The following is a 27,341-nucleotide window of genomic DNA, read 5'->3' on the forward strand; positions in this document are numbered from 1 at the left end:
TCAGATCCCTTTAGCTTCTTGTTTTTGCTTGAGGCTAGCAGGCTAAGGCTAAATTAGCGACTACAGGCAAAAGAGAAATTTCTTGGGGCAGCTAGAAATTACACTCTTAATAATTACACTTAAGCAGCAACATTATGGTGAATTAAGTTATCTAGGTAATTTAGGCAATTGTCATCTTGTCTCTATGACAAATCCGTTTTAATAAAAGGTAGCTGATAAATCCCTTGGTTGCCAGAGTAACCATAGTTCTCTGAAAAATAAGTGATGTGTCTCACTATGGCAGAATAAGGCACAATAGAGAACATCCTCTTTGATCACAGCTTAAATTGAACGCAGCTTCAGGGGATTAACCAGCAGAGAACTGCATAGGACATAGCACTGAAAAAACAACAGCACAGTATGAACATGCACACAAACACTGTAAAAACATACACAGCCACCTATTCTGCTCGGTGTGGAGAGCTGTTATTTTAAAGCATCTGTAAGGCCATGTCTCTCAGTGCTTGTTTGTGTTTACGCTTTCAGACTCTTTTCTCAATCTGTTCTGTGACCTTAACTGACGCTTCTGTAAAAAACATTGAGGCATGCTCGAGGCTGCAGCGGCTCACGAAGCATATGGATGCATGATTAACAGCAGCGGAGGCATGTGCACGAAGCTTTAAACCCAAAGGACGGTTCAGTTAAAAAAGAATGTCAACAATAAAACAAATGTGATGTGAGCATTCACGAGCACAGACATGTTAAAGTGAACTGTGTTTAACATGATAAAGACTCTCCGGGATCATCTACCAGTCGCTTCGTTCTTCAATAACTGATGATTACTCCTCAACACAACACATTTCAAGTTTCTCCATCTAGCCAACTTCACAGACTACAGAAGTGGGGGGTTAGTGAGGTCTTAATAAAGGATAGAGGGACAAGGGTTACAGAGAGAGGGTCTCCAGCCTAAATACTAAAAGTCATCTTCCTTACCTGCACTCGTTTGTTTTTCCACAAGATATTGTAAGCCTCAGAAGAGAAGGGGAGCGGGCAGGTGCCCGTGATTAGTGATGGGTAACATGTCAGCAGTGGGACCAACACAAAACACACTTGAGCACAAATATTAATGCACGATGGAAGGGGGGAGATGGCATCCAAACAGGGGACTGGGGACAGCCACTATAGGCTCTATAGGCTCTAACCAGCAGAGAATGAGCAGCCAGCTAATGAGCAGGCAGTGTGAGTGAACAGGCAGACGGAGCATGCAAACAACAACAACTGCTGGAAAAAAACTGCTTCCAGCTCAATATTCTGTTTTTTTTAAAGGGTGAGATTCATGCTTCAGAACCAGTTTCAACCAGAGTGTTTACAAAACAAAGGCTTAAGATGAGGACTGGTATGTATGGCAACTTTACATTAACTTTCCTCCACTTAAGAAAAAAAAGACCCAACCATCACTTCACACAAAAAGTCAAAGTGATGTGTCCAGCATTGCCTTGTGTAAAAGCTGAGCACAAACATTTACAGAATCAGTTCTGTTCTTCAGATTCAGACAGAAATGTTGTCACTGTAGACTAGGGCTGGGCGATATAATTATACATATCATCAAAACCATATGAAAACGTGTAGTATGTGTTTTTGTAGATCATCTGTATCGTGATGTCGCAAAACCAGCGGCCAAACTGCTTTACGGCAAGTTTTACATCATGTTAACCACGCTTTATGTTCTAAGCATTGCAGGGCTTTCCATAAGCGCCGGCTGTCTCGGCCAAACAGCCGACTAGTCACTTAATTACAGGCTGCTACTTTATTTCTAATAAAGGAGTTTTCACTAACAAGTTGCGTCTTGCTTTTCCTGTTCATTTTACTCGCCTCTGCCTCCACTGCCCCCGGACCCCCCTAGCTGGCTAGTTGTTCCCACTGGCTGACTACTCCATATGTTGGTAGAAAGCCCTGCATGACTCAATAAAATAAGAAAATACTCTTTGTCAAGTATTTAATTTAATTCACACAGCAATATCCGAAAACATGTGGTTATTTCATATGGTGGTTGAATTACCAGAAAAAAAGCTATATCGTGATATATATTGTAATTGAGATATAAAAAATCTTACATCGTGATAATAGGATTTTGGCCATATCGCCCAGCCCTACTTTGCACTTATAAGGGCACAAGATAAAGTTGCATTGTCTGAGCAATGTGGCTCAATTGCATTCAGAAAGTCAGGATTTTGGCTGTTCAATAGAAAGATTTGACGAGAACAAATGCCTCATGTATAAAGGCCTTCAGCAGTCTACCGGTAAAACACTCATTTATCTATTTTCCATAAGCAGACAACCTCTGTGCTACATCACCATTGTTTTACCTGTATCTTGTGAGCTACAGTGTAAGGTAAGTGGCAGCTTGTCTCGAACCCCTAAAGCCCCGCCAAAAAGCATCAACACAGTAATTTTACACACGAAACTACTTCATTTTCTGATTTTCTTTACCAGCTTATATTGGGTGAAAATGTCTTTTGAGAGAGGATGTGAGCTCTGTCAGCTTGTGATGTTCACACTGTGAATTTCCCAGAGATACTTTAGAGAAGTTAAGTTGTGATTCCTCTGTGGGTTCAACATGCCTATGCTGAGGAAGGTGCTCCAAAATTGCGGGGAATGAGTAGCCTTTAAAAATGAATGTAAGTGGCAGCGTTTCATGCTTACAATATCCTGACAGCCGATGCTCAAACTACAGGTACCTCTTATGAGTGTTTGCATTAGTGAGAGAAACTTAAATTGTTGTTGGTAAGAAAACATTTTATCTCTGAAGGAATTCATCAAGAGATGATTTTTACTTGCTTAATAAGCCATGAGGGACAGAAATAAAAACCCTGACAACCACCAAAGTTCAATAGCAACCCAATGCACCCTCATGCACTCCCACCAAGAAGCCATGTTAAACCTGCCTATGTCAGTGCACTACGCTAGAATGCAAATCACACGGGCCAGTTAAGTACCCTCTCTAGGCCACTCTGAGTTGTGTTTCTATGCTGCTCTGCACATATAAGATCCTGAGTGTCCAGGATACAGGATGAGGTCTGTGGGAAGCAAAACAGGCAGACACAGAAAGATGGACAACTCAAACTGAAAGTAAAAGTTCAAACAAGGAAAAACTGAACTGAGAGGGAACAAATGGGGAACAGGTGACAGATGCAAGATAACCATGTATAGGGGGGTTAAATCCAGACTTTGAGCCTTAATTACATTGTTTACTAAAACAAGGTCATTTTGCTAAATGCTGTAAATTAAATAGAGTACTACTGATGATAATATGCAGGCTGTGAAATGTGGCTGATGATGGATTTTCTGATATGTTCACATTTCTTAGTCTTTCAAGTGATGCTGTCTGATGTCATTAACTGTATCTCACAGCCATAAAGAGCTTCAGGTTCAGACAGAAACTTAAGAACAGCACAATGACGATGAGAAAAACCAAGACGGTAAAAATGGAGACAGGCGAGCAGAACAGATTCACATTCAGCAGGTCATTTCTGTTACCTTCTTCATGTTGGCACCCACATAACTTTTGGCCTCCTCTTTGAACTGTGGTAGTCTGGAAGACAAAAAAACACCCATACATTTGAATTAAGTCTGGAAAAAACAAACACATTCTGTGATAAATTGTAACCCTTGGCTTGCTGTCTATTATCCAGATATTATCCTCATTGGTACAGGAAAATACAAATTTGTAACTAAAAAGATTACATTATTTTGTAGATGACATCAGCAGCCTCTGTTTTTTCTTCTTCAATGTGTTTTTTCTTCTTCTTCTTCTTATCTTTATTCGCTGGTTCAGATTTAGATTTTAAAAGAACCAAACATGCTCCAAACATTAAACTTTTAATGAATTATCTTCCATGTTAGAGGGGAAATATAGATTTGTGTGCAGTGCAAACTTCTGTTCAAACAAGATAGAGACAAGCCGTGGTTCAGATCCCGGATCGCTCCTAATGCATTATGGGTCAACATGGTCGCAGTCTTGGTTGACTAACTGTTGCGTTACATGACTCAGCAGTACACTACAGTTTCGACATACGACTACGCTAGCCAAATAATGCCACAGGCGATCAGAGGATTGGTATGGTTGCTATCTTTCCTCTTTTTATGTTTTATTAGGCATAATTAGATCTTGCTTTGAAGAGGACGTCCAACAATGTTTCACACTGACATAGTCAGAGTCTAGAAATCATGAGGATTACAACTCCCTGTGATAACCTGTTTTATCAAATGATCCTGAAATCTGGATATTTATCAAGTCTCAAATAATCTTGAAAGTCATCACGGTTCTCTCTTCTTCTCTCATTATGTTTGTTTTATATATGTGGCTATATTATGTTCATTATGTGCAATGATACTTTTCTGGCCACATTTATATTTGTATTCATCCTGATATTTATGGAATGCATAATCATGTGCTTATGTATTAGTAACGTGCAGTATCAGGAGCAATATAATATTTTCCTAATTATTGTGTAGAATTACATTCTATCTTTAAAGTCATACTCTTGTGCAATGGAAGCTCTAACTACATAATAACTGACAATTTAACTGCCACCATTACTGCCTGCCTACTTCTGTAAATAACTACTGTAATATTGTTTTTCTCTCTTTTGCATTAACCCATACATTTCATATTTTCATTTATATTTGAGTAGTTTTTTGCATTTCTCTAATCTGTACTGTATTTTAGGAGCTATCTGGCACTATAATTTCCTTCGGGATTCATAAAGTTCTATCTTATCTTATCTCACTGGCTTGGAGACTAAAAATCTAGACAACAAAAGTCTGTGACTAAAAGGGGCTGGTGTGTGAGATATTAATATTTACAAGGCAGTGAGAGTCTAAATAAAATGGGCTATTTTATGTAGGGATAGACCAATTATCGGCCGGGCCGATTATCAGCGCATCAGCCTTTTTTTTTTTTTTTTTAATCTGACGGCCGATAAGAGTTCATTTCTTTGCTAATTTTATTTAACTTTGTTTTATTTACTTTATAAAACTTCAGGAAGTTACTTATTTAAATTTTCAGTTAACTTTATAAGAGATGCTGCTGACCCTTACTGCAAATGAATATCGGCTCCAAATATCGGTTATCGGCCTCCTTGACTACTAATAATCAGTATCGGAATCGGCCCTGAAAAAAACATATCGGTCTATCTCTAATTTTATGATGATGTTGGATCCAGTGTTTTTAGAGCTTTACCCATAGGGACACACAGGGACAAAAAGTTAGTGGGACTGTAACTACAATTCCCTTTAGAATATTGCTGAGTACAAGGTGCAGTAAAAAGGCCTTGTTTTGTCTGACCAACAGTCCAACACCCAAGGAGATTTAATTAAATGTCAAAAAAGCCTAGGAAAATCTGAGATGCTGGAACTAATGCATTCTTACTATTTTTGCTTTAAAAAGTTCTCATATCTTTTACACATAATCATATTTGTTGCATTAGATCGACTGTTTGATTAATTTGTAGATCATTTCAGTTCCAAATGTCACTATATCTTCACCTCTACATAAAACTTTGATAACCTGATAAAAGGGTGGTTACACATGAAACGTATGTTTTGACCCAAACAGATAAATTAAGACAAAACAGAATGTAGAACGTGTCCTTAAGAGCTGCTTAGGAGGCAATATCACGGTGGGAATCTCAACATTTTAAACCTGAGCCAATAAACTTTTCCAGCATTTGATGAGCAGTGTTGGCTGCTGTTCTGCATCACACAAAGAGTATGTGAGCGTGTGTGTTTGTGTGTGTGTGCCACTAGGTTTCTGTGGACTCTAAAGCTTTGCTGGAAAATGAGATGTCACCAGCAGTCACGCACACATACACACAGACAAACAAAAAGAGGAGCCTGCAGCCCCCCTCCTGACATTAAGTCAGCGTTAATAGAGTGTTGTCTTGCGAGCCCGATTATTGGATGATCTGTGGGTCCAACAGATTAACATGCCTAATACTTTCAGCAGGCAATCTAAGACTCCTTCTGAGGAGCTGAAGAGAGCTGCTGCTCATTATTCTCTGGTGGATGGAGGAGGAGGGGGGGGGGGCAGCCCGAGCCCTCTCACATCTCTATTATCCAGGGGCTGTGGACGAGTGGGGGGTTGAACATAAGCAAAATGAGATGTGGGGCGTGCGTGGAAGAGCGTGAGCAGTATCAGAAGGATGTAGTAAAAAGCCAACACTACATTTTTATCTCATGTTCCTGTGCAGGAATGCGTCTGTTTACGACCGTGGCTGCCGTGCTCTCCTTGTTAAAGGATATGATAACAAGGTGCCACATCAGAGTCCTGCCAGTACATTAAAACAGGCCAAGAATGATCGGAGGGAGCGTCGGTGAATGGCGACAAGCTTGGCAAAAACCAACACTGGACTCTGCTGGGGGGACAATAACCAATCGCTTTGTGACAAATCCTGCATCAAATAGTCTCAGTGGAAAGACACACACCTTCAGAGAGGAGGGGGAAAACTGCACAACTGTATCTGAGCTCTGTTTGCTCTCCAGGTGTGCTCCCTCACATGCAGATGAGCAGAGAGCTTTTTTTTTGTGGCTGATTTTCCTGATTGCTTCTGTCTGGAAACGCTGGTGATGCTAATTCTGTATGTGTGTGATCGTGTGTGTGTGTGTGTAGGTATGCTTCTTAGTATTTATGGGGCTGCAGAGACCAGCTTCATCTATATGCAGATCACGCGGTGTGAAGCTCAATTGGCTCATCCGCTTGTCTGTGACCGAATGTGACTGGCACTCTGATGCATCTGGACAGGTTGGTTCGTGTGTGTATGCGTGTGTGTGTGTGTGCAGAAAGGGGCTCTTATGCTAAATGCCAAAGGAGAAATCATGTTATGGCATTAGTGAATCAGTGGCCGATTGACCCTGTGCACAGTACCAAATGAAATTCATGAGCTTTGAGGGGAATAATGAGGCCTGAGAGACGATATATGCAGATAACCGCAAATCTCTAATCCAGAGGTGATGGAGGAGTGCAGCTGCAGTCCGGCCTGCTCTTCCTCTGAGGTGAGACAACTCGAGATTTAGGGATTGAAACCACTCTTCACTTCCCTTCACTTGAAAGCTGCATCCATGCTTCTATTCTACTCCTACAAAAATTGTTTGGATTAAATAGTTTATCTTAAGAAACTGTCACTAAACATGCGTTATAATCTTTGTAAGAATAAACTGTTCTTACTCCAGCCTCTGTTGTTGTTGTGTAAGCACTTGTACATTTAGAATGTGATGATTTAGGTATTTGTCTCACCCCTCCTTCACTGAAATTTAATTTTTTTTCAACTCTTGGCGACCAGAGAAAAAACACCAAAGGTGCAACACTCTTATTTTTTGTAAAAGACACTTGTCATGCTGCTGCTGTTCGTAGTTTAGCACAATCATGGCTCTCTCACTTTGTGAAGAACAAAACATAAGACTGGGATAAGGACAACAGAACGGTAGACACAGGGCCTTAAGGTGTATCAGAACACAAATGTCTTAAAACTGCTCACATCGGCATTAATTTACCTGGAGAACAGTAGCTGCACCATGTCGACCAGTGTATGTTCAGCTGATTTCCTGAGGAGCTCTGCAAGCACAGAAGAGAAACAGACATCAGAACCAAACAGAACCAAATGGAGAAGCAAGAGTTCAGAGTTAGAGGCTGCATGATGAATAAACAACTTGTGAAGTGAGGGCCTAACCAGGCAAAGCTCCAGTTGACTACAGTGCACAATGCCTAATGTGAGAATAAGTTTACATGTAATCAAAACTGATTAAACAGATTCATTCAGATGTTTGATAAATGTACATTCCTTTCTTATTGTCAGTACAAGGCCAATCTCAGCCAAACAAAACAGGTCCTAACAAATGTTTTGTGTCCTCTGAAAACAAAGCAATACTTGTGACCCTTCATGACAGATGTGTGGTTGAATCATTTTCCTACACATGAAGGGGTAAAAAGATTTAGTATTTTACGATAAAGACAGTGAGTTGATTTGACTGTGACTATGATTCTTCCTTTAAATTAGTACAGTGTCAGGGTGCTGGTTTGGCTCAGTTGGTAGAGCGGGCGCCCCATTTACAGAGGCTACAGTCCTCATCGCACTGATCGCAGGTTCTAATCCCGGTCTGCTGATCATTTGGTGCACGTCATCCCCCACTCTCTCCTCCCAACATTTCCTGTCTATCTTCAGCTGTCCAATCAATTAAAGGCAGAAAGCCCAAAGAATAATCTTTAAAAAAAAAAATAGTACAGTGTCAGAAATAGTGTTTGATAAGTGATTGATATGACTCACCACTGAGGCGCATCTCAAAGCAGATCCTGAAGCACGACTGCATGATCTCACAAACAGACTCGTTGGTCAGATGGGCTCCAACGGGCGTCAGCAGCAGAGTCCTCAGGACCTGAACACAGCACGATATGTATGTAAATGCACATCACTCAAGTTCATCTGACATGTAAGGGAGCAGAAGAAACTGAAAAGGGTCATAGAACTGAATTATCACATGAAATCATACTATGACCACTACTTGCTACAAGTACAGCTGAGAAAAGTACCGCAGAAATTAGTGATAAACACTGGACACAAAAAAGGAGCCTGATGTGTAGTTCACTTTCCATGAAAATGGAATATAAACATGAAAAACTTGAGCTTGAATTTACATTTCTTTCTCATAATCTCAAGAAAACTTAATTTAGAAGCTTCACAAAGGCTTCTATGTTTTTACAAAGCTGCTGGATAAACTCTGACAGGAAGTAAGATAACATGAACCTAACTTCAGGACGGTGCAAGAACCCGTTGATTAGTCTACAACATTGTGTACCTGTAGAATTTTCATTAGGACGACTTCATCACTGGCCGGGTCTGTTCCCACAAATCGAGCGTGTGTGACTGCGTCTGCCATGTTCTCGATGGCCTCTGCTGCCGCTTCATGGTCAGCATCTGCAGACAGACAAACGTACAATGTTCTCAAAATGCTCATTCAAGTCGAAAACAACTTTTATTAGCTTGAAAATTAGACTTTTAAAAAGGTACGAATATTGTAGGGACGCAATTGTATTGAAAGTTTAAACTAATTATGAAAATAGCCGAGACCAATCCCGCTCTTTATGACTCTGCAGACGAGTCAGTGTAGGTTAGTGTGATATACATTCAGTGGCCACTTTTACACATCTACAATCTGAAGCAATCATCTCTGCCATAAATATACCTATATAAAGCTTGCAATGTTCAGTATTTAGTGACTCTGTCAGAGAGCATTACATTTGACATGTTCATAGCTGAGGTCATACATTTATTGTGGTGGTGTTGAAGTGGACTCTATTACATTACATACTGCTTCAAATGTTACATCCATGAGGGAAGCACAATATTAGAAACACTTATAACACAGGACATATAATGCAACTTAATATCTGAAGGTTTTGGACCTTTTCAGTGCATCACCTGGGAAATAGAAGAGTTATTGTTTGCAATCTGCTGTCAGCAGGCTTGTGAGTAACTGAATACAAGTAACGGCATTACATAATTAGGTTACCAAAAGGCAACTGTATCCCGTTACAGTTAAAGAAAATACTACTTTAATAAAAATGGGGACTAGTAGCAGGATTACAATTTTAAAATACATTTTAAAATGAAGACAATATAATACCAAAGATGCTCTTTAACATCTGGTGTCTCATTGCTAAAAGGATCGTCTGACCTGCTCTGATAATACCATGCTCCTTACGACACACAAGTCTCACAACACCACTCCTCAAAGTTGCCATCAACGGTCTATGGTTGCCATGGCCTGTGGTGAAAAAAGGCTTTCACTGGGTGGACATTTTGCCATCATTTAGTATTCAAAGGAGAAAATGGGAGCAACATCGCAGTACAGTGCAAGTTCTGCCCCCTCATCATCATTCAATGTCCGAGGACTCGACATCTAATTTCAAGAAACATTTACAGGCAGGACCAACCGCTAACGTTAGCTGCTCAGAATTCCAGTTAAAAATGTTAGCTAACCCGTCGTCGTCTACTACTACTGAAACATAGTTTGTGACTCTGGTGATGGCCGCGGCCGTGATGGTGTGGGTAAAAACACAAGTCCCAGACTGGAATAAGTTTATGGTAGTTTAGTGTGAGCATACTTAACAAAGTACATTTAAATGTGCATAATTACAACTATTAAATTAAATGGGCATTCGCACATTAGAAAAGTATTGAGATTTATTGTCTTTTGTGTTTATTTTCAGATTCAGTTTTAAAGTAATCCAAAGTTTCTGATTACATGTTTTAACAGGTAGTTTGTGACTGTATTGGAATACATTGTTAAAGTAACCCTCCCAGCCCTGGCTGTCATATATCCTACTCAGCTTACAACCCACAGCGGAAAACATAATTAGCTGTTACTGCCGCATCCTGTCTTTCCATTACACCTGTCTACTTACACTTAATTGGAAGAACTACAGTGCAGCCATTAAAGCCCATTTTTGGTGCTGACTGACTTTTATTACTCATTCGTCATTTAGACCCTGACATATGTAAATATAAGGCACAGGTTGAGAAATATGGGAATTCCCTTTTTACTTCAATCTCTACATTGAAATGTGTACCTTGGACATTTAAAAACAACGTGTGTCTAATATAATCTGAAAGCATCACCATTCAACTGGTAACGTTAAGGTAGGCTGAGTGAGACATTAAAGATTAGGGTATATGATTGTTAGTTAAAACAGCGTACAAGAACGCAGCTTCAACAGCTCCGCACATTAACAAACTAAACAAATCCAGTACGGTCTCTCCACATTGTCCTTCAGACCCGGGGATTTAATGACCAGATGTGGCCTTTTGTTGGAGGCGGGCTGGGACAAATTGGCTGTCAGAGCAACAGGAGCCAGTGTTTTTGAAACCCGAGCGGTTGGCCAGCTATCTGCCCGGAGCCAGCCTGTTTTCCTTTCCCATCGCCCTCAGGAGCAGCAATTCATTAACTAATAAGCACAGGGGGGAAGAGAGGGGAGCGGAGGGACCGAGGGAGACGGAGAAAGGGAGGTGCAGATAAGGATTTGTGAAGAGATGGGCAGCTCAGGGTTTTAAGTGACACTCGATCTTTCCCTGTGATCATGTGATTACTAGTGGACATTAAATAAATGTTATATGATGGTTATTGTTACGAAACTACCGCTTAGCAAATGTTTAGCGCATTCAAGTCATTAGAGGCTCTTGTGAGAACCTGGAGTGCAGACACCGGTTTATTGGAGATCTGGTTTGTGTGTCGTTAAGGCCGTTTCGACAGAGCAAGGCTGAATTCCCTCCAGAGGGCGAAGGCAGCAACAAGCATGGAAGTTGTGCTGAAAACATCCAACATCCAGACGCAGAAACTGGAGCCACAGGGGGATCCAGCAGAATGTCAGAAGTGATATAAAACACTAATCCTTCTCTTGGCACACAGTCTATACAAGCGGTGTCCAGAGGAGGGGTTGGGGGGGGGCATTGTTAAAATATCACTGAGGAAAAGAGAGGCTCAATATGTGTGTGCGCCTGAGGGTATGTGGGCAAAGTCAATAGGGGGTTGAACCAGCTGCCACATAAAGCAGTTAAAGTGATATCAAACTCTGGTCACAAAAATCAAAGACGAGCCGTGAGAGCGCGCGAGCAGAGAGGGCAGAGTGGCTGCTTTTTAAGAGAGCAGCACACAAAACACTCTCGAGCTGCTCGCCGCATAAGGGCCAATGCATCTTTAGAAACCAAACAAAGGGAGCGCTGCTTTTTCCATGGTCAGAGAAGAAAATGAGTTTGTTCACCTGTTCATCTTCTGAATAGCACAAGATCACCTTTCAGCCAGGCTGCTCTGCCCCGTGCTTTAGCTACACAGTGGCAGTACACACGAGTTAATGCAGAGAATATATAAAGTGTTTTGTTTGTTTTTTATGGTGGGCATTGGTGGTAATGCATTTCCTTCTCCAATAATGCAACAAATAGGCGCATGGATGTGTTGGGTTCCATAAAATAAATCCTCGTATACAAACAGAACTTGATTTTGATCTAAGAATTACACAAACATCAGAGCGAAGAACACAGAATGAATTTCAGCCTCACATTATTTTAAAGTTTGTTGGCTTTGAACAGGCAATAAGTCTTGAAGGTGGACGTGTTTCTGAATCACGTTGGTGAAGTTTGTTTCGTTTTAAAAATCGTACACATATTTTAATTTTATTATTTTTCGGAGCCTCTCCTTCATCCTGAAACGAACAAGCCGTTTTGCCATTCAAAGGCCCATCCAGTCGAGGCAGATGGCTGTTCAACAGGCTGTTTCTGCCTGTTAAAAGGAAGTTTTCTTGCCACTGTGCCAAATGTTGCTAAGTGCTACTCGTGGTGATTCATGTTGGGTCTCTCTCTAAATAACATAAAAAATAAGAGTACGGTCTAGACCTGCTCTTTTTGTAAAGTGTCTTGAGATAACTTTGCCTATGATTTGGTGCTATACAAATAAAATTTGATTGAATTTGACCCTAGCCACGATTGGTTGACAGTATTTGGAGTGACCAGGTAGCCGCTCCCCCACGTGTGCGATCCCACGTGGGGGAGCGGCTACCTGGTCACTCCAAAGTAAAAAAACATGGCTGCTCTAGGATCAGTTATTCGGCCTTATATGTACGAACCAGAATCGGCAGGAGGTATCCTAATGGTAAGTTGAAATCTTGACGACTTGACTACAAGCTAGTGCAAGAAGGCAGCCTGAGGTGAATGACGATTGCTCGATTTCAGTGAAAGCAGGGTTCTACGTAGAAACCTGCAGCTGTTCTGATCGGCCCATTTCAGATGCGACCTTTTAAAAAAAGTTATTCTGGAAAAAACTTTTGCACTTTTTTTACTTTGAACAATAAACACCCAAAAATGTGACACCCATGCAAAAGATATGAGCCCTTTAAAAAGAAATGTCCTGGAGAGAAAAACTAAATACTGCAATGTGTACACCCAAAATATTTTTTTACTATAATTTTTGAGGAATTTCCCTTTTTTTTTCTTTTTCTATATATTACCTTTGATTTTTCTTCATATTTTCATCCTTATCTTTTTGCTGTATATCATATATATTTCTTTGTCGTTTCATTCTTTTACGCATTATACATGGTCCTGTGCATCTTTACACAGGAGAAATTGTTGTTTTAATTTTATAACGCGACATAAAATGAAAGAACCCGCAGCTGTCATACACAGTCTGCTAAAGGCTTCTCACCACAAGGCTTCAGCATTGTAGAGCATGGAGTCCTGCCTTTGTCTGAGAAGTCTGAATGTTGCTGCTCATGACGCATACCTCTTTCTTTTCTTGTAACATCACTGTCATTGCATTTAAGAATAACAATTTATAGAACTCCTAAATCATAGGCAGACTACAGCTGTACACTAAGCTCATCTACTCTGGCAGTGGCTGCAGGTTAAGCCTCAACTGAGCCCCACTCTGAGCCCTCTGTGGGCTAGCGACCACGCGGCTGCTAGCAGCACAGTGAGGGGCTTTGCTGACTCCGCTGGGCAGGAGAAACCGAGGGGAAGACGGAGGAGGAACGGGGGAGGAGAAATGAGCACTGGGGGAAAAAGAGGAGAGAGCAGGGATCTGGATGTCTGTCAGCAGCAGGGCTTAGTTTACTGCTCCCTTCATGCCAGTAGACCTCAGGCCACAGATTGAGAGGAATTATCTCTCACTAAATGAAATGGCTGAGTGAAATGAGTGGGTGTGAGGGAGAGATGATTTCCTTTCCTTTTCTCTCAGGCCCTGGTCAAGTGAAATAATACTAAATAAGAGGATGATGCAGGGGGCATGTTGGCAGGAGGAGGGTGAAAATGTGACACTGAAGAGGAGGATGATTTTCAACCCAGCCAGGATTAATAGAAGCTGAAGTGGCCGCCGAAGCTGGCTCTCTCACTGCAAACTTAGAGAGGGATGATAGTGTAACGTGCGCCAACCCAAACTGATCCTAAACGTCAACACGCCACATCCTTTGTTGAAAGCTTACAACATAAAATGGGAACACTAATCGCTCAGCGAGCATCACAATGCAGTGGCAACATCATGTCCACTTACAGAAGGACTTCAAACACCCATCTGTCTCACTGCAGGTTCATAAAACTAACAGGTTTAAAATGAGGAAGTGAATCACATGAAAACATAAATCACTGCTTCAGAAAATCTGAATCCTGATAAGACGGTGTGAGAAAGTGTTCATCATCAGCAGTCAGATTTTGTGTTCCTTCACAGCCAGCAGATGGCACTACTTGACAAGAGCAACGCTGCTGTACTTTCTGTTGATTCAGTCGATTACATCCTGACTTTAGCCAACATTAAAACTTATTTGACATACAAATTCAGTACAGATTTAAGAGATCCCCTTGCTTTTATTCTTTCTAAATGAATAAAAAATGTAAGTTAATATCTAAATGTTATTGAATAAGTTGCATGATTTGCTGTAGTGCAATAATGACAACTCATGCATGTTAAAATAACAAATCTCTGTGCATGGATATGGCACGGATGATGCCTCTGCTAATAGGCACTTGTCCACATATACTGTACATACTAAATAAATATAGTTAGTTAACAGTAATATATGCTCCTTGTTTGCTGAATCTCTTGATGTCTTCAAACATCTGTTTAGACAGGCATTAGGCTAATCAACCTACATATTGTTAATGTACCGTGTATTTTATTATATGCTGTATCTGGTGTAGATGTTTAAACTTTGTACGCTTTTATTTGTGTGGCTTATAAGGCCATCGTATCTGTCATGTTTTATATCTCTGTATGTGATGTCAATGTAAAGCACGTTGTGACCTATGACTGTGAAAGCGCTATATAAATAAACTTTACTTACTTGTTCAGTTTTTTTTCTTCAATTTAGCTTAATTTCCTTCACATTGTACATGCCTTTGCTGCTCTAACATTTTAGTTTTACATTAGCATTCAGTTTTTAATAACCAATAAACAAAATGTATCCGTCCATCCATCTACCACACCTTCCCTGCCTATCAAAATCAAACTTTCAGTTAGGTCAGATAAAAATACATCAAACAAGACGTATTTATTGAAACACAAAACAAATCTTTTCTGTTTGAAAACCTGCAAGAACAAAATGTTAAAACCCTGATGTTCTTTGGAAACCAGAAACAGAAACCAAAAACAGGTATTGAAATTATAAAAAGGGAACTCTAAAAGAAGAATCACTTTTTAAAAACTCATTAGAAAGCTATAATTTATAGTTATACAGCTGACTTGACGACTTGTGAGATTATTGCTCGAGTGCAACACCCATTAAAAATCTACGATTATACAGAGTCAGTGTACACCTTCATGAAAAGAATATTTAATGTCTCTGGCAGACACAATCTCAGAGTTTCAAGTTTCAATATGCTTTGAACTTGCATTTAAAATTGTGTGCTCATAGTGCAACCCCCACCACCAGAAACAGACATGGATGCATGCTTAAGTAAAACAAGAGGAGAAGGAGAGTGTGATAACAGGCACTGTTTGAGGAACAAAGAACAAACTGAGATTCAGGAGGGTTAATAAAGTTGTCCAACTACTGTCAGACGTCCTCATCTTTACGGAAAGTGGAGGGTGAAAGCCGTTTACTTGAGAGCGACTGAGCTGCATCACCTCGACTCTGCTCTCCTTAGAACACCTCTGATGAGATGCTGCTGGTGGGGAGACGGCGTCGTGGTGGGGGTGGTGGGATTAAGGGAGCTGGTGTCGGGTCTAGAGTGACAGACAGAGGCTCTGGGACTCAGGGGGCGATTTAGGGAGGTTATCTTTGAACAGATATAGTGTGTGTGTGCGTGTGTGTGAGCTTTGGAAGACAGGACTTTTTATAATATACTCTGAGAAACTCCAGTATAAGTCTGGAAGCATTGACCACAGCTGGACCCCAGTTAGAATCCGGATTTCAGAGAGCGTTTTACTCATCCATGCATGACACATTGTTTGAAAGAACATAGTAGAGAAATTAAAAGTTAATAAGGACACAATAATGCAAGGTACATGCTCAGGCTGTTAGTGTGCAGTGTGAAACAGTGTTCCTGTGGCTGAGGCTTTAGTTTAGCGATGACTACTGCAGCTGTTTAGACAGCAATGTAACATTGACTCAACCGCTGCTATTTAGACCAACATCTGGTAACTTAACAAAACAACTGGCAGACACTGGGTCATATTTCCATGATGAGGCTGATGAGGACAGGCAGTCCTGACCGTACGCCAACACAAGTCAGCTCCTGCGTCGATGATGAGAAAGTCTCATTCCTGCCATTCCTGGACTGACACGACCATCAGCGACAGCAACGGCTAAAACGCTGGATCCCAATGGAAAAGATCATGACCAGGCTTTCTGAACTGATTTCAACCTGATGGTCTTTTATGACGGACATATTAGAAAATACTTGACCAGGGATTCCAGGGGCACACTGCTATTTAACACCAAATGGACATATATGATGGGATATGAATGCTCGTAGTCTAAACAGCTGACGAAATAAACATTTTTGTTATCTAGATCTGCCTGCACTGGGTTCTGATTTTAATACACAAAAAGGCAGGGGAGGCAATGCAGGACACACCTAAGGGACCCACTATGATTCAGTAGAGTATGAAGCTCAAAACGTCTGTAGGCTACAATTCAGAAGCCTTTGGCACTAGGCTAAAGCTATTGGTAAGGCTTGTTAGCACTAGCACACTAGCACTAGTCACTGTATGGGCTCCACATATGTCTTCTCTTTTCAGAGGAGAGGTTTGTATTGTAGACAAGCAGCTTAATAGCAGGAAGACTCAGAGTTAGGTGATCTGGGGTGACCTGGGAATTTTTGCAAAGAATATGGCGCAATAGAATGTATATTATACCTGACTGACCGAGTTTCGCATACATTACAACTAAAAACTAGATATTTCAAGAGTCTTATTTGGTGTGGTGGTGCAATGTAGTAAAATCATATAGAGTGGTTATGCCTATATAACCCCAAAACTAAGGTGGTGATAACAGAGTATCCACACAGCCAAGCTCCCAATGGTTCTGCAGGTCTATCTCGGTCTCATGGTCCCCTAACACATTCTCTATCAGAATTATACTGCAGGTTGTAAATAGTTTGCAATACTTTTTTAATAATCTGTGTTACCAAGATTGGACACCACAGATTATTTACATGTAAAGTTAAAAAAAAAAAGTTCATTTTTATGTATGCACGTTATCAAAACTAGTACTAAAGTAGTAAATTAGATTTTAATTTCATGTAATCCACATATTAGAATGTCATGGGTTCCATTTCCTTTTCAAAACATTAATTGCCTTTTGCTAAACATTCAGGGTAAAATGTCATCTTAATTTAAAAATATATATATATATGGTTTTAGGTCACGATTTCTCACCTATAAGGCCATAAGAAAGGAACTTGTTGACAGACGTAAGGGCGAGGCCTGTGATTGGTCCAGTGGTGTCCTCAGAGCGGACCACTTCAAGGAAGGGCCTCAGAAAAATGTTGGGCTCAACATCTGACAGTTCTGAAGAGAGAAAAAGACAAATACAACAATCAGTCACGTGAACACACCATGTCAGATCAATATATGATCATTAGCTAACTCATCAGACCCATCAGATTTCATGTGTACGTATATCTACCAACAGGTTAGTATCTCTAAAAAAAATACATCGGGCTCAACATCTTTTTTACTGTACAGGATGAAAGTTTGACACATTAAAGAATATACTTTTAGAGACACTTTTGACATGATGATAAATACAATTTACAATAGAAAACTAAGAAAAAGATTATTCTTCAACAGCTGATGCCAACCCTAAACGTCCAGGTGCTGTTCCAGACCAGAAGTATTAAAACCTTGTGGATGCGTTGCTACCTTTATGAAAAATACAGCTTTGGATCCGAGCCTTTCTCCACAGTGTTTAGTTTGGCGCGCTTTGTATATTTTGATTTGCACAGTAGCTGTTAGAAAAACAATTTAATATCGTTTCAATATCTATGTTATTTAGCAGCATATAACAAACATCATTTCCCATAAGCTCTTAACCACAACATAAACCATTGCCACAAAGGGTTTATGAGCCAGCAGAGGAGTTACATCTAGCTGAGACCTGTCTGTAAGAGGAGTGAACACAGTAGGCGTTTTTAGACGTTTGACGATACAGCTTGATTAGAAGAAACAAAGTTACAGTACTGTACGTCCTCAAGACTTTAATCCCTCCATATAAAAGCTCTAATGTGACCAAGATAGCAACAAAACTACTCTCTTATTTTAAAGACTGAACTCTTAAACTTGGCACTTGTAGTTTGAAACAACTCTCCTGCTCCCCTGTGTGTCCTGTATCTTTAAATCTCATGGCAAAGCCACACCATGTGGGGATCCTCTGTGAAGGCTTTGGCCTTAGACACTGCTGCACACAAACAAAGCAGAACAGAGTGGTCAACAGTGCTGTGTGGAGTTTAATGTACTTTCTTCCTGCTCCGTGTATGACGGTCTGTGTAAACAGCACTGTTGCCCTGAGGGGGCTGGATCAATGAGGAGTTAACGTCACAGGAGGCAGAGCGAGAGAGGGGAATGGAAACACTGAGGGATGGATGAGAACGCGGGAGGAGGGAGAAGACGGCTTACAGAGGCTGATATTGCATTAAAAAGGAAAAGTTTTATGTTCTGGGGAAAATGCATACTCAGTTTGTTAACTCGAGGTTGTTACGAAGAAGCATTTTTAATATAGAGATAAGTAGATGAGCATATAAAAGGCTGACAGGGGGACTGCTAACCTGGCTCTGTCTACAGTTGAAAAATACACCTAACAATAAATACTTACACCCTGCTTGTTGTATTTTAATCACCTATATGTACAGAAATGTAATAAACAACAACTACGGGAAAGGTGTGAGGAAAGTTATGTTTTAGCTATCAAACAAACAAGACTTGTCATTTCAGCTGCCAAAAAAAGAGCTGAAACCAGCTGAAAATCAGTCTCTTGTTTTTGCCTATATCTGTCTCAATTTTAAGGTCTATTGTTTTTTAAAAAATGCTACAAATATCAAGTAGCTAAATTGCCATAGCCCTCATTGTAAACTACCCAGCCGCTGACATCAGCTAGATTTCTTTATAAAGTCATCTGATCCAGGCAGAGCAGCCAATGAAATTTCAAGTGGTGCTTACGGAGGTTGAAAGGGCTGCTGGGTGCTTTTTGCTGCATCCCCTTCGGCAGGCTGTCGGTAAAGCTGGCCAATCAAAAGAAAGACGGGTATATAAAGAAACAGGAGCTAAAACGGCTGGTTTCAGACACAGTCTGAACCGGAGAGCTGCATAGAATTACAGAATACATTTGTTTTGTTTGTTTCTGTAAATCAGGCTAACATACTGTTTAGGCACCCAATAATAATAATGTCATTTTTATATTAAAAAAACCAAAATAAATATGTTTTAAATTTTGAAAAAGAATAATTCTGTTTTAAAATTAAATCGTCAAACAATAAGAGACATGAGACAACAGCAAACTATCATAAAAGGCACATAAAGCTATATTATAAAGGAGCCAAACCAACTGACTCCTACAGTTTATTAAACCCAGCTGAGTGCGAGATGCAGAAGATCCTCCTCTGTAATGGGTTCACAGAGAAAGGAGCTTCGCTGGGCATTCCACTCTAACCACCTTTGGCCAATCCACCCCGACTTCAATAGTCTCTCTTTCTCTGGAGAATTCAGAGAGAGCGGGGGTCAAGAGGGGGGAAGCAAAAATACAAAACAGGTAAAACAACAACGGAGAAAATTAGTAGAGTCACGCACGCCGTTGTGAAATGTTGTGCCAGAGGAGTGCTTGCCACAGCAATACCGTGAGGATTATGGCTTTCTTAAGAGCAGCTCCACTCCAGACGAGAAAAAACAACTTGGACATCAAAAGCGCCGAGGAGAGCGTCCAACCAATTTCCCAAGTGCACATGTTACCGCCGTGCATTAGCGTGTGATATCCAATACCCCTGCGGCTTGTTTAGAAATCAAATATGAAATAATTTGGAAATTTACACAGTCCCTTTATCGGCCGCCAGGTCACTTTTAGGCCGCTCTTTCAAAAGCAAATCTCTTTGCTTGCTTTTTTATTGAATATTTTTTCATCTGGTGTGTTATTTGAGTTATTGTTAAATCTGAAAGCTCGGAGCAGTTTTGGTTTAAAGGGTGAGGGGTGACTCCGAGAGTAAATTTAGCAACGACTGCTGAGAAAAACACATACAACAAACAGATGGCTTAAACAAAATAAGAATAAAAGTCAGCTTTAACTACAGAGTCAGATCTCTCTGCTGCTTCCATCTGTCCATCAGCTGCAAGAAAAGTTTTTAAAGAGGGTTTTTGTGTCCCATTACTTTACAGTGTGGTGAGGGTGGAAGGAGGGAGCTCAAATGAATCTGTCAATAGACCCTGATGAAGACTTCATCAGACGCGATCACCCTGTAAGTGCTATGGCTGCGTTCCCAAAGACCACAGATTGGAAAACTCAATTGTGTTGTATTGATCCGGCTGGCCATCGGTGAACACAGGGCTGACTGGAGCGGTCTGTCGGTGGCCACCACCAATCTTCTTATATAAAGTCTAAATACAGGCTCTGTACTTCAACTCAATCTCCGGGGCTTGTGGAGTGGAGTGAAATAAATAACGACGGCTGCAGCCGTGGTGAGGCAATCATTCTATAACCAGGTTAACCTCTGGCTGACATTGACCAAAATAAAATAAAAAAACGCAGGATTAAAGCGGCTCAACCAGGCGTGCATGTTGCCATCTAAGGGCTGGGTTTGCTGGGTACAAGTCCTGATTTAAGAGCGCGTACAAGTCCGACTCGAGTTCAGCTTAATTGGTAAAAAAAAGAGGTTTGTGAAATGAGCCCATTACGATTCACCATGAGCCTAATCCTATCTTTCTTTACCATGCTGGAGCTCCGTCTTTCTGCTTGGAGCTGTACTGAGAGTATCCAGCCATGTGTGGATTACCTCTCCAAATGACCCCAGCAAAGAGAGAGGGGAGGCAGGGGTGAACCTTTGCCCCCCAGGAGAGCACCCCGGGATGAGGCCGGCTCACCGCAAAACAGAAGCCATCTTTAACACATGCACATCTATTGGCAGTGGAGCAGAAAAGGCTTAGAACGCAGGGAGCAACAGCATGAGATATATCTGAGCTGCAAACGCACCTTATTGTCAGGAAAACAGGAGAAAACATCGAGAAATGAAACACAAACAACATCTACAGCCAACCGGACCATCTCGATTGAAAACAAACAAATATTTCAATTTGGAGTCTCCAAAGATCTTTACAAGGCTTTCTAAGCAGAGCCCAGAGTTACACAAACAGACCTGCATTTCAGGAATCTCAGTGTAAAAGAGGAGAGACCCAGAAGCAAAATATCAAGCGCTTTCAAGTGTTGATACATGAAAACAGAAGGATTTACATTCTTTTGGCGCTGGCATCGTAACTGAATGAGCTCCTTCTCTATACAAGCAAATTAGACAACAGTGGAGATCATCCAAATGGTACAAAATGTTGCAAAGGTAGTAGGCAATATGTAAGATCTTTAACATTTTGTAAGCACCACTAAACACAGTGCTATTTTTTTTAGAGATAAAATGTGCACCTTCGTTAGTGACAGGTTGCAGCATAGCTTATATTAATGATGCTATTGGATGAGACCTTGTAAAGTACAGGATGTTGTAGTATCACAATAACACAACTCTGCAAAGAAATGGCTAAAATGTCTTCACAGGGTGAAAAGGCTGCAACCTGTGATTTAGGTTGTCGTCGCCTGTTGTGCACTCACAACAATTGATGCACAGTAGCTTCTTTATGTTATCTCCTGATGCCCTTCCAAGGGGACTCCACTATTTGTGCTGTTAAAGCACAGCAGGCTAACCACAAGCTAATGTGATGTGATTTTTTGCATGAATTCAAAGTTATACCTCTATTAAATACAGCTGTGTTTCGAGAAGTGTGACAAAAGTAGTGCCTGAGCTTTTGTATAAGCAATCTTGAATGTAAAATAAACTGATCACAATAGTAGCATGTGTGGACTGTAAGGACTTTACAGATGGCATTTTAAAAGTAGTATACGTTGTGAAAAGTTAGAGTACAGGACACCTTTTTTTAATCGTGTGTCGACCTGTTTGTAATTATTCCTGACTTATAATCCAGCTGCTGTCTCAATTAATAACGCTCATAATAAAGTTAGTTTTTTTCTTTATGGTCCAATAAGTGCTGCATGACCTACTGATTTCCCCACACGGGTCAATGAAGCTCTGACAAGCTGAGTTACCGAGTTACCTGATTTCACACCTTCTTAACTCTGAAGCTAATTGGCAACTTGTACTAGAACATTAATTTGCTTTTAAAGCGGAACAACTGTAGATCCATTATTCTGTACAGTTCTGACAGAAAACATGAAATCAATGCATCTCAGTGCAGCAGCAGAAATCTTCAGAGATAAGACCTTGTAACAAGCTGTCACAATTCTCAGACATCACTGCAGCGTGCACCTGTGTGTACAAGCACGTACACACGAATCTTACTGACACGCAGTTCACCAGCTTTCTGTGAAAATGGACACAAACCGAATGACACCGTCTATAAGGTGCAACAGAGGCAGGGAGAGGGGGAGCACATGAGGGAGGGGGTTGTATCCCCCTTTGACCGACGCAGTGGCCCAAAACCAAACACTGATGGTTATTGATCTGGACCTCTTCAGCTGCTAAAATTAAGAGTCAGGGTCCTTGGTTGCGATGCCGAGGCTCCTCGCGCTGAGGAGAGAGGCGACGCTCTAACAAGAACAGCAAGGCTAAATGAAATCCAGCGAGAATTCTGCTGTTCATCTGCCGAACAAAGTCCTGCACGACAGTATTCTTATACATCTTTCGGGAGAAGTTTGATGAATGTCAGCCCTCCTTAAACCTCCGCCCCCCCAACCCTTGTTTCATTCATTCTTCTCTCCTGCCCTCGGTCCCTGTGTTCTCCTGAATGAAATTGACACTTGTGGAAGGGGGCAATTAGGATGGAACAGTGCTATGGAGCTCCATATGGTCATTTCATTGAGCCACAGTGGTATTTTATAGATGCCTGGAACAATGCCTCTGCGGAACCTAAACAGGCAATTTGAAAGCCCCGGAGAAATTAAAACTTTTCTAAAATGCTTGAGAGGATGGCTGTAATGGCTGCTGCAGGAGAGCCTTTCCTAAAGGGCTACACGGAATATAGTTTGCATTTGTATTTACACGAACGCTCTTACCGGATTGTTCAAGAAGCAGAGAACCAACAGACTTACAAGTATGTATAAGCTCCTGCAGCATAATCCATCACCGAGTCAATCAAAACATGTTACACAATGTACTTCTATAGAAAAGAAACGGGGAAAAGTTTGTCTCCCAAGTTAGAGTAAGTGACAGACGGACAAGCTAGTAATCCTTATTTAAATAATTACTGCCTACAATTATGTTTCTTATCAAACTAATGATTTAACTGTAAAAGCCATTCGATGATCTTGAAGTTTTTTGTTCGCATCAATATAATAAATATATAAGTGTGTATACTCAGTGCTGTTTTATTTTTCAATAAATCAAATGTAATTTAAAAATGTTCCTGCCTGACCTCGAGAAGCTTAATAATGCTTTAATTTCATTTTGGTTAAATTATTCAGTTTAAGCCAAGAAACTGCCTCACAGCTGCTGCTCACACAAACTGCAGCTGCTCTGCTTATTACAAATACTGACGACGGTCCTGTCAGCCGTGTCTTAGCCTCTCTTCACTGGTTACAGCAGCTTTAGAATGCATTTTAAGATCACATTCGTCACCTTTAAAGCACCTCATGATTAAGCACCCAGCGATACTGATGCAGCGCTGCTCCTCCTGCGAGCCACAGCGCGGCCTCAGATCCTCAGGCAGGGCTCTGCCGGCTGTTTGGAAGTATCGGCCGTAAACTACAGGTGGGTGATATGACCTCAGATTTATCATGGTGTTATTTAGGGGGCGAGTTTTGACTTTATTTTACCTCTCTTTTTCTTCAATTGATATCCTATTCAAAGATGAGACAAAGTAAAATGTCATTCAACTGTTTTTAAAAAGGTCTTCAAAAACAACCTCAAAAACAGACTAACTTAATTTGATTATTCGCTGCAGAGTCAAATGTTGAAATGTAAAATGCATAGTGATCAGGCAATGCATTATAAAAATGAACGCAGGAATAGTTCTACTGCCTCGTCCTTTTCTTTGGATCTCTAAAAAAAACAACCGTGATTTGACCAACAGGCTGTATTTAGTTCAAAGAAGAGTCCTCTCAGCAGAACTGTGTTTCACCACAAAAACACCAAAGCCTGTAAAAATAAAGAAGGTGCGTTCAAACAGCATGACTTCATTACCGAACCTTGCCTGTGCCGGAGCCTGCCAGCCACTGCACGGCTTTGCACCTGTTATCCTGTACATAAAATGTATTTTCTATGCTGCATAGTTTGCACAGAGGCCGCATTATTCCAGCGGGGAGCTGGCCCGGCCCCAACGTCCACTTAATGTGTTTCACAGCCTGCTGTCCCCTCTGTGATGGATGGACATACTTTACGCTCAGTGCACTTATAAATAACGGATGTTTTATCATGCTGAATTTACCCACAAACAACATTTCTCTTTGTATTTTATGTTGGAGGGGAAATATTTTGCAACACTGTGAGCTCAAAGAAGTTATTCATCAGGGCATCATTGGGGTAAAATCAATTACTTCCATTAAATATATTTTTTTCTTCATTGGAGCTGACAAACCATAAACTGTTTTCACATTTTTTCATATAAGCTGACTCGCCATAAACGCAGCCATCTAATCCAAATCGTTCCATTTCATTTTTCAGCACGTGTTTGCTTGTAGTGTCACAGCGAGGTGCCCTTCAGATGAGGCAGGCTCGTATTATCACCTCTATTTCCAGAAAAACAAACAGTGCAGAGCAAGACGCACAATTTCCATCCCATCCTTTAACCACGTCCCCTTGCCAATGTCAGTGTGTGTGTCTTGGTGAAGATGTTGGGCGGGGAAAAGAAGAAGGGGGATGAAGAAAGGATCAGGAGAGAGGGAGGTAGGGAGGGGGCATACAGTTGGGGTAATGAGGTTTGGAGGGCTCGAGGTTGGGTACAGCGAAGGGTTAAGCTGCAGATGGCATCCATTCGGCTGGATAAACCAGCACACATGCTCAGGCTCGGACTGGATTTTACACCCCTCTTATGAGTACCGCCATCCCCAAGTGTAGGGAATGAATGAAGGATGGAGGGCCAGAGAAGTGTGACGAGGTAGTGGAGCAACTACACATTAGAACAAACTAGAGAACGCAGTGACAGCAATTTACACAAATGGAGAGAATGTGGTCGTTTTGGCTGATACGACCAGAAGTTGTATAAGAGATCAGAAGAATTAAACTTGACAAATCAACCCGAACCTCAAACAAAACACTCAGACCCAGAAAGTTCAGCAGTGCACCACTTGGTGTCAATCAGACACAGATATATAATAATTAATGTATACCATACTCAAAGACGGTGCTTATTCAGTCCAACAAGAATTGCTCTCCTGACACGTACGCCAAAAAGTTTCTACCTTCAAGGTTTACTTCAAAGGTATGCGCACCAATATTGGCAGTAGAGTTTCTCCAGTGCTGCAATAGAGTGAGTGACGATAACATACCCATGCTATCTGCTTTAGCATGGCAGTCAGCCTCACTGGGTTAGTCAAGCTTAATAGGCAGCGACTGTCAAACTGTGTGCCGTTACTAGCTGCAGGTACGTATGCGAACATACTTAGCCTTGGAAAATACAGGATCAATGGTGCTTAAGCAAAACTATTTTCAGTTAAATCGGGCCCCAAAAATATTTATCAAATATTTTTCTAAAATGTGGATGTTTTTTTCTGAAGAAAAAAAAAAAAGAAAAAACATTTTTTTCTAACATTATGAACCCTTTTCAAGGCACCTAAGCCAATGAACAGAGAAAAGGTGGCCATTTATATTGATGGCTGCCCATGTGTTTTTAATATCTGCCCTGGTCAAAAGGATTTATCAACAGGTCAAAGCCTTGTGATGCAGCATACATGACATTTGTGTTATTTATTTTTCCTTGACAGTAAAAATTGAGCTACAGTTAAATGTTTACAGTTCTCAAAATAAATGTAACCAAAACGTATCATACGTTACCGTTAGACTCTTGATGTGTCAGCTAATCGCACCAAGAGATTGAAGTACAGAAGAGCCATTACACTATCTGTACACCAAGTTGATTTATTAATAGTAAAGTGTCTCGCCCAGTGTGTATCTTTGCCACAGGGTGAAAACACTATTAACCCTACTATATGTTTATGTTAGAAAAACATTGTTGGACAATATTGGATTTTAACTTTCAAAAACTGATTTTAGTATCTGATTTAAAATCCATGATGGTTCAGGCTACACCTTCGTGTGTGGCAGAAGATTACAATACTATTGCTTTGTCCGTCTGTAAAAGAGGGAGAAAATAGTAAGTGAGTGGCATTTAGGAAAATCAGAATTTGGAAAGACAGAAGGTGATGAGAGAAAACAGGAAAGAATATGTTAGATCTGGGGAGAGAAAAAAAAGACGAAGACAAAGCTGCCAACAAAGAGACAAAGCTGTGGTGTGTGTGTGTGTGTGTGTGTGTGTGTGTGTGTGTGTGCGTGTGTGTGCGCATGGAGGAGTGGGGAGTTATCGTCCTTATTTGTTTCACCTGCTGCACTCCTTCAGCTCCCCACTAATGGCTTTCCCATGGGGTACGAGAGATTCCAGAAACCACGCACTGTACAGGCCGCCTCTGCTGTGTTCACATGAGACACATTACACCGCTGCCACAGAGGCTCGCACTGCAACTGCACCCCGTCGGAAATTACACACAGCCGCTGTGAACAAATTGATGTAGTGTTTGAAAAGGTGCTGTTGAATGGATACGGACTTTTAACAGACATCCTCCACTATCCAAAGCTTTACATTTACAGGGTTTTTAGACTCAAGTCAAAGAGCTGCTTTTACATCTTTATTAAAGTCTGCCTGACGACATATATGCAGATTTCTGTGCATTCTATCCGATTAGGGTTGGACTAATTGATGATTTTAATTCCTCATACTGGTGATTTTCTTGTTTTCTTACCTAAAAATCACTACCTATCAAACATTTAATTTTCATACGAGATTTAAACAAACACACTGCTAACTTTATTTGGTATTCTTAAATGTTTAGATCCAGGGTCATGAGTTTCAGAGGTGTATTGTTGATATCTTATTCATCTATTAAATGATTAGACAAATGATTAGAAAAAGGG

General features: G+C 40.8%; 1 protein-coding gene across 3 annotated transcripts in view; it reads right to left on the reverse strand.

Annotated features, from left to right (window-relative positions):
* The window catches only part of gbf1 (golgi brefeldin A resistant guanine nucleotide exchange factor 1), an 81,028-nt gene that overhangs the window by 27,957 nt on the left and 25,730 nt on the right, over positions 1–27,341 (reverse strand). For all 3 annotated transcript variants that reach the window (XM_069658146.1, XM_069658147.1, XM_069658145.1), the window contains exons 4-8: positions 17,395–17,526; positions 8,830–8,948; positions 8,301–8,409; positions 7,531–7,591; positions 3,517–3,571 (exon numbers count right to left, since the gene is read on the reverse strand). In XM_069658146.1, coding sequence (XP_069514247.1) covers positions 3,517–3,571; positions 7,531–7,591; positions 8,301–8,409; positions 8,830–8,948; positions 17,395–17,526 — 476 coding nt within the window. The remainder of the gene's footprint in view (positions 1–3,516; positions 3,572–7,530; positions 7,592–8,300; positions 8,410–8,829; positions 8,949–17,394; positions 17,527–27,341) is intronic.

The sequence above is a fragment of the Semicossyphus pulcher genome, unplaced genomic scaffold (genome assembly GCF_022749685.1).
Source record: "Semicossyphus pulcher isolate SPU_LCO1_2020_fin unplaced genomic scaffold, fSemPul1.0.p SCAF_12, whole genome shotgun sequence".
NCBI classification, from domain to species: domain Eukaryota; kingdom Metazoa; phylum Chordata; class Actinopteri; order Labriformes; family Labridae; genus Semicossyphus; species Semicossyphus pulcher.